Source organism: Sorex araneus, chromosome 1 (assembly GCF_027595985.1).
Source record: "Sorex araneus isolate mSorAra2 chromosome 1, mSorAra2.pri, whole genome shotgun sequence".
Classification (NCBI taxonomy): Eukaryota; Metazoa; Chordata; class Mammalia; order Eulipotyphla; family Soricidae; genus Sorex; species Sorex araneus.
The window spans coordinates 4,037,085-4,051,544 of NC_073302.1; the positions used below are offsets into that span (position 1 = coordinate 4,037,085).

Sequence of the window (14,460 nt, forward strand, 5' to 3'; positions counted from 1 at the left end):
GGAGGGGGGAAAAGCTCCCATTGTCGTTACTCCAGGCGGGGACGCGGGACTGTGGCAGCTGGGGTTAGGACCTCCAGACCCCGCTGGGCTCCGGAGCCCCCCTCCAGCCTGCCCCATCAGGCGGATCCCACCTTGCCCCCCCAGCCTGGCTTCTCCCCTTAAGACAAACGAGGAGACCAGCCCTTGCTCGGGCCAAGGAATGACGGAGGCGGCCCCACAGTCGGTGGTCCCGGGAACCTCGGCGCCGCTGTCCCCCCGGGGCCCCCCGATGCCCTAACGGCGCCCCCGCCGACCTCCGGGGAAGGCCCTGGGGCAGCTGGGGGCGGCGGCGGGTGGCAGCGGCGCCGCGTGGCGGGGAGCGGGGCGCCGCGCGCACCTGCCGCAGGTGAGGCCCCGCCGCGCGCCGGGGGGCGGAGCCAGCGGTCGCGGCCGGCAGGTGAGGCGCCGCCCGGCCCCCGGGAGTCGGGCCGGGGGCTGCCGTGGCCGCGCGGGGCGGCCGGGGGGCGGCCCGCGCCGCAGCCCGCGGCCCCGGCGGCTCCGCGTCCCGCCCGGCGCCGCGGCCCCAGGAGAACGTTCGCGGCCGCGGCGGCGGCGGCGGCCCCGGGTCCGTTCGGTATTTGAATAGCACAAAGGAACCGCCTTGTTCTGATTGGCCCGCCGAGTGGCCCCGGGGCGGGCGGCGCCTGTCACTCGGGAGGCTCGGGGCGCTCCCATTGGCCGGCCGGCCGCGGGGCGGGGGCCGGCCGCCCGGCTAAATAGCCGGGGCCGGGGCCGGCCGAGGCTCATTGCTTTGGCGCCGTCTGGGGAGCACGGGCCCGCGGCGGCGCGCGGCGCGTGGTGGCGGCTCCTCTCGGAGCGCAGCCGACCCGCTGACCCGAGCTGCGTGCCCGCTGCCCGGTGCGCCCCTGCGGCCGGCCGGGGGCCGGAACAGCAGCAACATTCGCAGCAGCGGCAGCGGCGGCCGCGGCCGCTCCGCCGCCGCCGTCTCCGCGGGAGCATGGAGTGCGCCCTGGACGCCCAGAGCCTGATCAGCATCTCCCTGCGCAAGATCCACAGCTCCCGGACCCAGCGCGGCGGCATCAAGCTCCACAAGAACCTCCTGGTGTCCTACGTGCTCCGCAACGCGCGCCAGCTCTACCTGAGCGAGCGCTACGCCGAGCTCTACCGGCGCCAGCAGCAGCAGCAGCACCACCACCACCAGCACCACCAGCAGCACCAGCAGCAGCCGCCCCACCACCAGCACCAGCACCTCGCGTACGCCGTGCCGGGCATGCCGGCCAGCGCGGCCGACTTCGGCCCGCTCCAACTTGGCGGCGGCGGCGGGGACGCGGAGGCGCGCGAGCCGAGCGCCCGGCACCAGCTGCACCTCCAGCAGCAGCTGCACCAGCACCAGCACCCGGCGCCCAGGGGCTGCGCGGCGGCGGCGGCGGCGGCAGCGGCGGCGGCGGCGGCGGCGGCGGCCGGGGCGCTCGCGGGCTGCGCGGGGGCGCTCTCGGAGCTGCCCGGGTGCGCCGCGCTCCAGCCGCCGCCGCACGGCGCGCCCCACCGCGGGCAGCCCCTGGAGCCGCTGCCGCCGCCGGGTCCCGCGCCCCTGGCGCCGCCCGCTCCCGCCGCGCTCTGCCCGCGGGACCCTCGCGCCTCGGCCGCCTGCTCCGCGCCCGCGGCGCCCCCGGGGGCCGCCCCCCCGGCCGCGGCCGCCGCCTCCCCGCCCGCGTCCCCGGTCCCCGCCGCCTCCCCGGGCTTCTACCGGGGCGCGTACCCGGCCCCCTCGGACTTCGGCGTGCACTGCAGCAGCCAGACCACCGTGCTGGACCTGGACACTCACGTGGTGACCACGGTGGAGAACGGCTACTTGCACCAGGACTGCTGCGCCGCCGCCCACTGCCCCTGCTGTGGCCAGGGCGCCCCGGGACCGGGCCCGGCGTCCGCCGCCGCCGGCTGCAAGCGCAAGTATTACCCCGGCCCGGAGGAGGACGACGACGACGACGAGGACGCGGGCGAGCTGGGGGCCGAGCCCCCCGGGGGCGCCGCGTTCGCCCCGTGCAAGCGCGCCCGCTTCGAGGACTTCTGCCCGGACGCGTCCCCGGACGCGCCCAACATCTCAAACTTGATCTCCATCTTTGGCTCGGGCTTCTCGGGGCTGGTGAGCCGACAGCCCGACCCTGCCGAGCAGCCGCCGCCGCTCAACGGGCAGCTGTGCGCCAAGCAGGCGCTCGCCAGCCTCGGCGCCTGGACGCGAGCCATTGTCGCCTTCTAGGGACCCCCGAGGGCACGGGGCCCCGGGGCCCCGCGGGGCCGGGGCCAGACAAAGACTCGGCCGAGGGGGCGAGCGGAGGGAGCGAACGGACGCCGGGCCACTCGGGGCCACGCCGGGGCCAGCCAGCCCCGGATGGAGGCTACTGATGTTTTATAAATTGTAAAATAAAAAAAAAAAAGAGAAAAGAAATCTAAGCTCTTGGACTTTATTTTTGCAGAGAGAGAAAGCGCCTGTTTAAGTATGCTTTGTGTTTCTCCCACTCTTTCTCTTTTCCCCCGCTCCCTTCTTTTTATTGTAGCGACTGCAGTGGTGTTGAGCGGGGAGACAGCCACGTGAGGGTGGGCAGCTGCCCGGAGGAGCGGCGGGGGGCGAGGCGGTGCGCCCCGGGTACCCCGACGCGCCGGGGGCGCGGGTCGCCGGCCGCGATCACTTGTCAAACGCGGGCAGCCTGGCGCTGGGGGGCTGCCGAGCCCCTCGGTGGGCTGCGGCTCGGGGTCTTGTGAAATCCTGCGCAAAAAAAAAACAAAGGCAAACTCTCGGCTGGGGACGTCTCGGGCACATTTCCTCTCTGGGGGCGGCCTCCAAAGTTCTCCAAATGAGACGGCAGAAATGAAAACACTTCAACTTTTTTTTTTTTTTTCCTCCCTTTTCTTCCCGGGGCGGGTGCGCGAACCCCTCCTCTCTCCGCCCCTCTGGCTCCGCTCCCCTCCCCTCCTCCTCCCGGCCCCGGGGCTCGCGGGGTGGCGCCGGACTCCCAGAGCCTCTCGGACCCGGTTTTGGGGAGGGGGTGGGGGGGGCGGGCACGGCGGACTACATTTCCCATCATGCCCAGCACTGCGGGCCTCACCAAACAAAAAAGGAAGAGGCTGCCTCCCCCTGGCTCGGCGGGCCCGGAGGGCGGCCGGGAGGGGCGGGCCCCGCGGCGCCCCGGACTTCGCGCTAAGTTCCCGGTCAGACGTGCCGTTGGCGCGCGTGCCCGGCGGTGGCCCGTCCCGGCTGCCCCCTGGGTCGCGTTTCCTGGAACCAGCATTGTTCGGGCCCGTCCTGGGTTTGCGGCCCGAGAGATTTGGTTTCGCGTGGAGCCTTTTGTTGGAAAGAGCTGGGGAGCGTCGGCAGCCCCCTCCGGGTGTGCGCCACGCGCGCCATGTGGGCCCCCGCCCCCCAAAACAAGTTGCCAGCCCCTCGCCGCGGCTCCCGCGTCCCCGGGTTCCCGCGCGTACCGGATTGTGTAGCACCGGGTGGAACTGTTCAGACTGTTTAAATTTACAATCTCAATAAAAAGTCGGTTCTCCAGGATGGTGATGCCTTGTTCTCAGGTCGGCCTGGCGCTGGCCAGGCGGAGGGCGGGAGGCGGGGAGCCCCCCCCCCACCCCGGCCCTGCGCGCAAACCCCAGTTCTCCAGGGCCCGGAGGCCGGAATCTGCCCACATCCGCAGGCCCGCGGGGTGGACGGGGCTTGGGGGGAGGGGTGGCGGCGGCGGCCGGGGCCGGCCCGGGCCGCGGGGGTGGGGGCCTCGCCCTCCCAGCCCCCCACGGGAACCAGCCGCCCTGGGTCTCAGGCACATTTCCTGCCCGGCCGGGCCTGCTCCGCCTGGAGGCCGAGCTCTGCGGCGGGGAGGGGACGGGACAGCGGCCGCCGGACGCGGGGGGCTTCCAGGCCACCCACGCACTCCGCCCCGCGCCCCGGCCCCGCGCGTCCCCCCCACGTCTCCTCCTGCAACTTGGGGAAGTTTTTTCTTTTCTTTTTTTTTTTTTAAGTTGAGTTTGTTATCACTGCTCGGTGCCACTTGGTGGAGTTCTGCGGGCGCCTCCCGCCCTCCGCGCCCCTCCCCTCCCCGCGCCCTCCCTCCCCGGTGACGGGGAACGGGAGGCTCGGGGCGCGCTCTGCGCGCTGACCACCTACGGGATGACCTCAGAGTGGGAGAATGCGCCGAGGCCCGAGGAAGCTCGCCTGCTCTCCCCACTGCAACCAGACCCACATCTGGAGCCGCGCGGCTCGGCCGGGGGGCGCGCGGGGTGCTTCCCGCTTTGCAGCGTGGGGACGGGAAAGAAGGGCTGGGGGGGGCCTGGCGAAGTGGCAGCTGGCTCTGTTTGTTTGGCTCTCTCCTCCTCTCTGCCCCCAGGCTCTCGCGCTCGCTTTCTCGCCCTGCGCACCCCTTTGCAGGGCTCACTCCCCCCACCCCCCAGCGTCACGCCTCCCCGCAGCGAGGGGAGGGGGGGCCCCCGCCGAAAGCCCCCCTCCATGCAGACTCCGGGAGGTCGACGCCAGCCAGCCCCCGGGGTCCGCTGGGCTCGGGGGCGCGGTGTCGCGCGTGGCCAAGTTCTCGGGGACACTCGGGCGCGCGGGGGAGCGCGAAGGTCCTTGGTGGGTGGCGGTGGGGAGCGAGGGGGGCTCCGGGGACGCGTGTTACGGGGAGGAAAGGCACCTTCCCCCCCGCCCCCGGGCTGTTTTCTCGGCCTCCCACGGGAAGTGCGGGGCTGCTGGGGGGGCGGGGGGCGGGGGGCGTCCCCTCCCCGTTTCTCCTGCGCGTCCAAGGAAGCAGCTCGGGGCGCGCGGTTTGGCGTCTCGCGCCCAAGCCAGTTGCCAGAGCTCCCCCTAGCGCCGCGCCGAGGGCGCTGCAGCGGCCGCGGCCGGGAGTGGGCGAGGCCCGGCGGGAGGCGGCGAGGCTACGGCGGCCGCTGGGGACCCACCTGGGGCGCCGCGCCGGGGCGCATCCGGCCGGGTCCCGCCCGGGCGCCGGGGCTGGACGCGTCCCCACCGCAGACCCGAGCTCGGAGGGGGCACGTGGGCGGCCGCCTTTGTTGGGAGCGCGGACCCGGGCGGGGAAGGGACAGTGCACGGGGCTGGGGGACCCCCCCACCCTCGCATCCCCGCATCCCGGGGTCTCGGAACCCCTGAAACTTGTCACGCCGGGACCGGCTGGCCCCGCCCCTCGGTCACGTTTCCTGAGCTTCCATCGCGCCCAGAGGGAGATTCTCCCCTTGCGGCCGCATCCTGAGCCTCAGGGATGGGCTGGGGGGCTCTGCGCAGCCCCCGAAGAGGGGCCTTCTCTCGTCCCTGGGCTTTCCCAGGCCCAGACTTGGCGCCCTGGGCGTGGTGCCAAATCTGACCTACCTGCGGTCCCCTCAGGCCCGGCTCCCGGGCAGCGGGCCCCCCACTCACCCTGCCCTGGGGTGGGCGGAGCAAGGCTGGGCCTCTGGGAGATGAGCCCTCCTGAGCGGGCTGCCCGGCGGGGGTCTTCCGAAAGGGTCTGAGGGGGACAGCAGCCTCGGAGCGCACAGAAGCAGGCCCCGGACAAGCCCCCACCTCTGGTTTAAAACCAGCCAAGCACGGCCCAGGGTCCTCTTTGGGGGAGGGGGCTTGGGGAGACATGAGGGGGGGTTGCAGAGGGGCTCTGGAAGGGAGAGCGGGAACACGGCATGGGTCTTCCCTACCCCCAGCTCTCCAGCCGCGCGCCACGTGCTCACACTTCCCGGGGCTCCTGGGACCCGCAGGCCCGTTGCCCTTGACACGTGGTGCGGGGCTGAGCCAGGCTCCAGGGGCCGGGAGGGCAGCCCGGAGCCCCCCGGAGCTGCCAGCTGGGCTGCAGAGGAGGGGGCTGCTGCAGAGGAGGGGGCTCGGAGGCGGCTGCAACTGAGAACCTCTGATGACGTGTGTGTCTGTGTATGTCTGTGTGTGTGTGTCTGTGTGCCTGTGTGTGTCTGTGTGCCTGTGTGTGTCTGTGTGTCTCTATGTGTGTCTGTGTGTGTGTGTGCGCGTGCGCTCACGCTGCTGGTGCGGGTGCGCGTCCATGCCCAGAGCTGCGTGGTTCTGCATCTCCACTCACTGCACACGTTTACGGAGCAGATACTTGGTGCTGGTCCATGCAGAGCCCTGAGCTGACCGCTGGGGGGGTGGAGGAAGCAGCGAAGGAGAGAACTCCTCGCCTCCCTCCCTGGGTGCGGATTCACTCCTTCCCTCCCCACCCCCCTCTCCAGTGAAGAAAGCCTGTTAGCATCCTTGTCTGGGGAAGGAAACCTTGCCGGGACTGGTACTGCCCCAGGCCAGTCTTCCTGCTGGGGCTCACCATCTCTCCTTTTTTTTTTTTTTATTTTGCTTTTTGGGTCACACCCGGCAATGCACAGGGGTTCCTCCTGGCTCTGCACTCAGGAGTTACTCCTGGTGGTGCTCAGGGGACTCTGGGATGCTGGGAATCGAACCTGGGTCGGCCGCGTGCAAGGCAAACGCCCTACCCGCTGTGCTGTCGCTCTGGCCCCTGGCATTCACCATCTTGGAGGCGAAGAAGTGACAACCTACGTAAAGGGCCTGGCGTGGTCTCCACAGAAACGCGGTGAAAGGGGCTGGGGCCCTAGCACAGCAGGGAAGGCGTTTGCCTTGCACGCGGTCAACCTGAGTTTGATCCCCAGCATCCCACTTGGTTTCCGGGCACCACCAGGAGTGACCCCTGAGCATCGCCAGGTGTGGCCCCCCCAAACCAAAGACAGACACCCCCCAAAAAAAAACCACTGATAAAATAGGAACACAAATAAGTTCTGACTGAGCTGAAACCAGTTTGAGTTTCTGGAGTCAGAGCAGGGTAGCCCTTCCCCCAGGGCTCTGGGTGCCAGGGAGGGAGGGCGGGTGAGCATGCCAGCGAGCGGCTGTGTCCTACCTGGCGGGGCGGAGGAGGGCTCTTTCCTGGTACCCTCGGGCCTTTTGTGAGTGACGGCAGCCCACCCACACCAGCTTGGACCAAGGGCCCCACCTTGGCTTGAGCTAAGCTGTGCGGTGCTGGGGGTGCAGGTATGGCTGGATCCAGGAACAGTGTGCCAAGTGGTTCTCAATGTCTCCTGCCACTTCTGCCTGTGCACTTCCCATCCTTGTGGGGGTGCTGACCCCGACCCAGTCCCGCCCGTGGGTCACCACTGGAATCTGGATTCCGGCTCCCCTCGCTGGCAAGGTGGGGAGCACAGACAGAGGCTGGGCTGCGACCCAGGTGGCATGGCCCCAGGGGTGGGGGGGACCTGGAAGCTGGGGGCAGGTTCTGGGCGGCCCCGGGGGACTGGGACTTGCGGTGAGCCGGCTTCCGGAGCAGTCCGGGCCCCGGCCTCTGCAGAGACCGAGAGGGAAGGGAGGGGAAGGTCAGTGCCGGGGCCCCCAGCTCCCCGAGTCGCAGGGCAGGGAAAGGCAGGGGGCAGTGTTGGCTCCCACCTGTCCCTCCGAGTCGGCACCTGGGTTGCAAGCCAAGCTGAGTGAGTCATTCCGGGCTGCACGCAGGCGCCCCCCCCCCCCCGTTCCCCTCTGCACCAGGGCCCAGAGACCCCAGGGGACCCAGAGACGAGACGAGAGAATGAAGCCACCGACGGAGCCCTCTGGAACTGACAGCCGGGAGAATCCGACACTGAGGAAGAGAAGCAGCGGGCGCTGAGCGGGGCAGCTCCGGAGGGCCACATTCTGGGGCGGGCAGCCACAGACTGACCCCCAAACACAGGGATCAGCATCACCCAGATCTGTGTGTGTGTGCTGGGGGAGGGGCAGCAGAGCACATGTGAAAACCACTGGGTGCGGCCCCGGGGCCCCAAGCACTGCTGGAAGTTATGTGTATTGAGGGCCGGAGCGAGAGTCCAGCGGGGACAGCGTTGGCCTCGCACTCGGCCAATGCAGGTTCGATCCCCGGCATCCCCTAGGGTCCCCTGAGCACCGCCAGGAAGGGTTCCTGAGTTGGGGCCAGGAGTGAGCCCTGAGCACAGCTGGGTGTGGCCCAAAGGCAAACAAAGAAGACGAGTCTCAGGAAGGCAGAGGGTGCCTCAGTCTCCATGTGGACTCAGGGGGTTTCCATCCAACTCCTCGGGGCAAGTGCTCCAGGGCTGAAGAACAAAAGATGAAGGGCTGTACAGTGGGGAGGGTGCTTGCTGTCTACGGCCAACCCAGGCTTGATCCCCGGCATCCCCTTTGGCCCCCTGAGCACCACCAGGAGCGAGTCTTGAGTGCAGAGTCAAGAGTAACCCCTGGGCGGTCTGGTGTGACCCTAAAACAGGAAGGGAGGAAGGAAGGAAGGAAGGAAGGAAGGAAGGAAGGAAGGAAGGAAGGAAGGAAGGAAGGGAGGGAGGAAGGAAGGAAGGGAGGGAGGAAGGAGAGGATGGAGGGAGGAAGGAGAGGAGGGAGGGAGGAAGGAGAGGAGGGAGGGAGGAAGGGTAGACGGATAGATGAATGAATGGATGAATGAATGATAGGTGAATGAATGAGTGGACCTGGCTGGGCATGGTTTAAAGGAGAAACAGCAATGTCCACGCACCCTTCCCAGCCAGGCCCCCCTTTTCCATCTCAAGCTCTCCCTCTGACACTCACCCCCCACCCACCCCTCCGTCCCCACTCCCACCTCAGCCTTTTTCTGATCCCTCTTTTGCTTTATGGTTTGGGGCCACACCCAGGGGTGCTCAGGGCTTACACCCGGCTCTGTGCTCAGCGATTACTCCTGGCGGGGCTCAAGGGCTCATACACGGTGCCAGGGATGGAGCCAGGCAAGCGCCCTACCTGCCGTACTCTCTCTGGGCCCCTCCTGATGCTTCCAGAACGTTCTTCTCATAGACCTTTGCCACTCCCACCCCCGACTCCCGGACACCCTCCGGGATGCCACCCGCACCGTGAGCGGCTCCGCTGAGCCCACGCCAGGACTCTGAGCAGGGCTGGGACGGGACCCGGAACCAGCAGCAGCAGCGGAGGGCCCGGCCGGTGTGGGGAGGGGGCAGGAGGGGCCACTGGGTGGGCCTCCCAGGACTTCCCCAGAGGAGTGAGCCCGGGAGCCCCCTGCCCTCCCCCACCCCCGACCGTGGGTCCGTGTGGCAATTACCACAATAAAGGCAACAGGCTTGGCACCTTCACCCTCAGTCACACAAGGACACCACACACACACACACACACACACGAACTATCCAAGCTTTAGGGCCGCCTGGGGGTCCCTGGTGAGCACACCGGCTGGACACTTGGTCAATGCAATATTGCTCCTCCCCCCTGCCCCCCTCCCCACCCCGCTCTCAACACTGAGCCATTACATTACTTAAGGGTTTTTGTTTGGAGCGGGGAGGTGTGGGGGGGAAACACCCTGTGATGCTCAGGGGGGACTCCTAGCTCTGGGGGCCTGGGGGAACCTATGGGTGTTCAGGAGACCGTGTGGGGTGCGGGGCGCCCTACCCATGGTCCTCTCCTCCCCGGCCCCGTCGTTGACCATCACACGAGGACCCTTAGCGTAAAGCCTCGACAATTTCCTACCCTACTCTTGGCCTGCTGCTCTCTACATCTTTTTGGGGGGTGGGCGTGGGCGGGGGCTTGCTGCTGGCTCTGCACTCAGGGAGCACTCCTAGCAGTACTGCGGGAACTATATGGGAAGCTGGGACGACCAGACGGGCCCGTGCAAGGCAGACACCCCCCGTGCTGTGCCGTCACTCCGCTCTAGGCACCTCAAAGAGACTAAAGTCACCGCTGGGGGGAACAGACGCAAGGACCCGAAGCTGCTTCATTCTACTCCAGGGCGCCCTTTTTGCTGCGGTGGACAGGTCCGTTTGCCATCTATTTGCTAAGCCTTAAATGGTTGGGCCCAGGGGACTATGCCAAGCTCCGGGTTTGTTAGGGGGGTGATTTCCCACCGGCCTCAGAACGTCAGGGCAACTCCTGGTCCTCCGAGCAGAGCACTGCTGGACAGAGTGGCTCTGGCTCAGGGTGAGGCTGGAGGGACAGGGGCTGCAAATGGCCACCTGGCGTCATCTGGCGCCCGCTGGCCTGCTAACTTGACTGAGGCGGAACATGCCGGGTACTGGAGTTCAGCCCCAGGGGCGCAGTGGTGTGGTGGGGGGGGGGTCAGAGGTCCACCCCCAGGGGCATCCCTGCAAGGGATGGACACCAGGCTCCCGCCTCCGGGACAGACACCCCAGCACCTGAGGCTGCGTTTGGAACCATGTTCATCCACGTTCCTTTCTCCCTGTGGGAGGGCGTCCCCGGGCAGCGACCTGGCTTGTCTCTACAGCCGTGTTGGGTGAAACACGTGCCACCTGGGGCTGGAGCCACAGCACAGCGGGGAGGGCGTTTGCCTTGCATGCTGCCAACCCGGGTTCATCCCCAGCATCCCATAGGGTCCCCCGAGCACCGCCAGGGGTAATTCCTGAGCGCAGAGCCAGGAGTGACCCCTGAGCACCGCCGGGTGTGACCCAAAAAGAAAAACCAAAAACGTGCCAACTGACGGGACAGTGGAGCGCCAAGTCTTGTGGCCGGGACAGGTCGTCAGGCAACTGCTTCTCTCCCTGGGACAACCTCTTGCCGCAGAGCACGGGTGGGGTGGGGTGGGGTGGGGGAGACGGGCAGGGGACAGGTGTCCTGGGGCAGAGCCAGGGCTGGGGCTGGCCCTGGAGGATCTGCGTTCCCAGCTCTTCCCTCCTGCGCCTGAGATCGGCGCCTTCGCTGACCGCGGGCCCGGCGGCTCCGTCTGGGGCGTCCTGTGCGCAGGGCCGGCCGGGACCGTCCAGTCCAGGCAGCCCGCGACTGACCGGCGCGCGGTGAACCGCGTGCTCATGGGCCGGGGTCCTCGCTCCGCGTGGGAGGGCTTCCCCGGGCAGTGACCCGGAGGGCGAGGCGCCCCCAAAGCCTCGGCTCCGCTTTGCACGGGCCCCACGCGGCCGGCACTGCACCCCAAAACCTGCCTCTTCCCAGCCCCCAAAGAAGAGACCCAGGCGCGCGCGCACGTGCTCAGCCCAGGTCACATGATCACCGCAGGCCCAATCACCAGTCACAGCAGGGAGGGGCTCTGATTGGCCAGGTCCAGGGTCACGTGCCCATCCTGGATCCAATCACAGCGAGACGGGGCTCTGATTGGCCGGATCGGCATCTTTCAGGGGCTTCTGCACGGGAAAGGTTCGGGTCCCGGAGGGGCGGGGGGCAGCTCGGCCCCCAGTCCCTGGCTTACACCCCGCCCTGCTTTACGTCCTGATTTATTTGGGGGCCACTCCTTGTATCTCCGTTTTGAAAGAGGGGCCGGAGCGACAGGACAGCCAACACGTCCACCCAGGTTCGGTCCCCGGCGCCCCATATGGTCCCCTGGGCCCACCCGGAGTGATCGCTTAGCAACACAAGTATGACCCCCCAAAAAATAAAAAATAGTAGGCGGGGGGGCCCAGCCTCCCCGGTTCCTCCCGCGGAGGCACACGGTCGTTCAAGCACAGAGCGGGGGGTAGCCCGGAGCACGGCCCCGTCCTGGGTTCCACCCCCAGGGCCACGGGAGGTCCCCGTGTCCTCCGGAATACCTCACCTCTGAATAAGCACTGGTCAGCGACATTGCCAGCTGGGTGAGAGAAACTCAGTGCATTCCCCTGGTTCATACCACTCAACACCCCACTTTTTCTCTCCTGCCGGGGTAGGGGTCCCTAACCTTCACCGCTGGGCAGGTCCAGGCCTGGGTCCCCTTCTCTCTTCCTGACATCTCATAAGCCCCATGGCTGGGGTCCCTCCCCGCCAGCCCTCCACCTAGCTCTCAGGGAGGGGGCGGACGGACAGGGCTGAGCCAGGGGCGGCATCAGCCCGGCTGTGGGGCCGAGTTCCAGGCCACAGCGGCTGGAGCACCTCCAGGAGCCCCGATTCCCACCCCGCCTGGAGCAGAAGGCTGAATGCGCCCTGTGGCCGGTTCTGCTCCTCCCAGCCCTGTCCCTGAACCCTCCAGCCTGGCTCCCCCGCTGCCTTCTGGCCCGAGAGGAGGAAAGGAGGCTGGGAGCCTTCATCTGGCCCCAGGGCTCTGGACTCAGTCCCAGCACTGAGTCAGTTTGTGCTCAGTGAACTGTGTCCAGGCAGGCACACCAGGGAGGGGGGGCTTGAGTGCCAGGATGGAGGCAGCCCGTCCCCTACACACAGTGTCCCTCGCGGCCCTTCTGCCCCTCCACCCAGGAGGAATCCCGTCAGCCGGCCGCCCCCAGGGCCAAATCCATGCTTTCCTCCTGGACCCACAAGCTCAGCGTGACCAAATGAGCTTGGGATGCTGGGAAATCATGCCACCAAGCCATCCCCCCCGCACCCCCTCCCTCGTGGGGGGTCCTGCAAGGCACAGGGAGGGGCAAGCCCGCTCGGAAAGCTCATCAGCTAGTTACTGACGCCCACCTACCTGGACAGCCGCTGCCCCAGGCACCAGGGGGCGCCCCAGAGCTGCTTCTGCTCTCTCCAAGCTCCCCTTCTGCCCAGTGAGCTCAAAGCCAGACCCCTTTCAGACCCCTTTCAGAAGTGGCTGTGTCATGTGGGCAGCTAGAACAGAGGGTGCGATAGGGGGCAGGTGTTGTGCTGGCGGCTCCCCACAACAAGGGAGGCCCCTCGGAGGTGATGGCCTCTGAGCCCTGTCGCCCAGGGTAAGCAGCAGAAAGGGAGGGTGCAAAGGTCCTGGGACAGGAATGAGCTGGGTGGCTAAGTGCAGGGAGTGTGGATGGCACCAGGGTTCAGGGCGCCCCCTGCAGGCGGTGAGGAGCCTCTCCAGGTCTCTGATGGGGCTTGCCTTTGAGCAGCTCCTATGGAACGGGGATCGGGGTGCGGGTGCAGAGAGCAGTCAGGAGCACAGAGGGAGAGGCAGAGGGGACACCGCATGGCTCCAGTGAGAGCCAGCGGTGGGAGCTGATGGTGGCGGTGGTCCCAGGGGCCTCCCCAGGGGACACACCAGGGCGGTGACCCTTTCAAATCTGCTCTGGCGCTCCACTCAAGACAGATGAAGCAGGGCCTGGATTTGGGGTCCGCTGGGGTCCCTGCACGCAGGCCCAGGAGGACCCCCTCGACCCAGGGCAGAGACATCCGTGCTGAAAAATCCTCTTCGCTCAGAAAATGGGAGTGTGGTGACGCCCTCTGTCCCACGGGGGCCCCACAGGGCATGTCCCGACACGCCGGCCCGAGCCTCAGTTTCCCCTCTGGGCAGTGGGGGCCCAGGAGGGAGGCTGTGTAAGGGCTTGGTGGGGTCAGAGACACAGGCCCGGCTGACTCAGGCCGGAGGGTTTGCCCCGGGGACTGCGCCCCGGAGGGCTGGGCTGGGTGCGGGGCCCCGGTCGGGAGTGGGTCTGGAGTCACAAGCCCAGAGAGGTTCCGGGGCTCCATGGCAGGGAGGCCTCCCGCAGGGCCGGGGGAAGCTTTGAACAGGAGCCCAGGGGCGCTCTCGGAGGCGGCCCCTCGTGCTGCGGGATGTCCTGTGACCCCAGAGTGCTCTGTGAGAGCAAGAGGGGCAGCCGGGGCCCCCAAACCAGCCCTGTTCACCCCAATCCCTCCATGGGGCCCAGATCGGCCCCAGGACTGTGGTGCCCCCGGGAGGTGCCGCGAGTGTCACCCGGGCCCTGGGGCCGTGCCACCTCCAGCCAGGCCTGTGTTGTCGGGGTGACCCCTGAGTCCCCACGAGAGCAGGAGGCCCCTGGCTTGGGAAAAGGGCCCCCACGGCGTCATAAGCCCGGGGACTGCAGGGGCCGGGTCAGTCCAAGGCTGCTGAGGCCGCTGCTGCCTCAGGCGCCCCCTCCCCTCCCTCCCCGGGCCGTACCCCCTCCCCCTGGCACCCCCATCCCTTCATTCTGGGCCGCCACAGCGGTTTCGCTGCTTTCACATTCCTCTGGGGGCTTGGGCACACCCGCGGGCCCGGGGATCACCCCTGCAGGAGACGCGGGTGCCGGGCACGTCCTCACCTGCCGCGCGGCCCAGGCGGGTTCTTCCATTTACAGAGTATCCGGGCATTGTGGAGAGGTTCAGACTCGAGTACGCGGCCGGGGTGATGCCCGGAGGGACCAGGTCTGACCCCCCCCACCAGCTGGTCCCCCCACAGGGCCACCAGCAACGACTCCTGAGCGGAGCCCGAGTTGCTCTGGAGCACTGTTGGGTGTGGCTCCAAAGCCAAACTGCCCGCCCCACGCCCAGTCCTGTCCCAGGCCCTCGGGCCCTGGCTCCCGGAAAGGGGCCCACTGCCATCTCCAGGCTCTCCTGGGCCCCCTCGGCCTCCACGCCTCATCTCTGGGGTCCCAGCCCCCCCTACCCCCCACCCCGGCTCTGGCGCGAGGCGCCCAGGTAGCAACACCTGCCAGTGGGGGGCGCCGCCAGGAGGGCCAGGAGGGCCCCGCCCCAGCACAGGCGGGCAGACGCGGGTCCCTCCAGGGCCGCCCCGGGGCCAGCGCAGGGGCAGCGGCCAGGGCTGAGCCACCCGGGCCGGCGGCCGCAGGAACAGAGACAGACACGGG

The 14,460-nt window shown here is 68.4% G+C and overlaps 1 protein-coding gene across 1 annotated transcript; it reads left to right on the top strand.

The window, feature by feature from the left end:
* Positions 1 to 858: 858 nt before the first annotated feature.
* IER5L (immediate early response 5 like) lies at positions 859 to 2,404 on the top strand. Its single transcript, XM_055136905.1, has one exon. It carries the CDS (start codon positions 998 to 1,000, stop codon positions 2,255 to 2,257), a length of 1,260 nt encoding a protein of 419 aa, XP_054992880.1. The 5' UTR covers positions 859 to 997; the 3' UTR covers positions 2,258 to 2,404.
* The last annotated feature ends 12,056 nt before the right edge of the window (positions 2,405 to 14,460 follow it).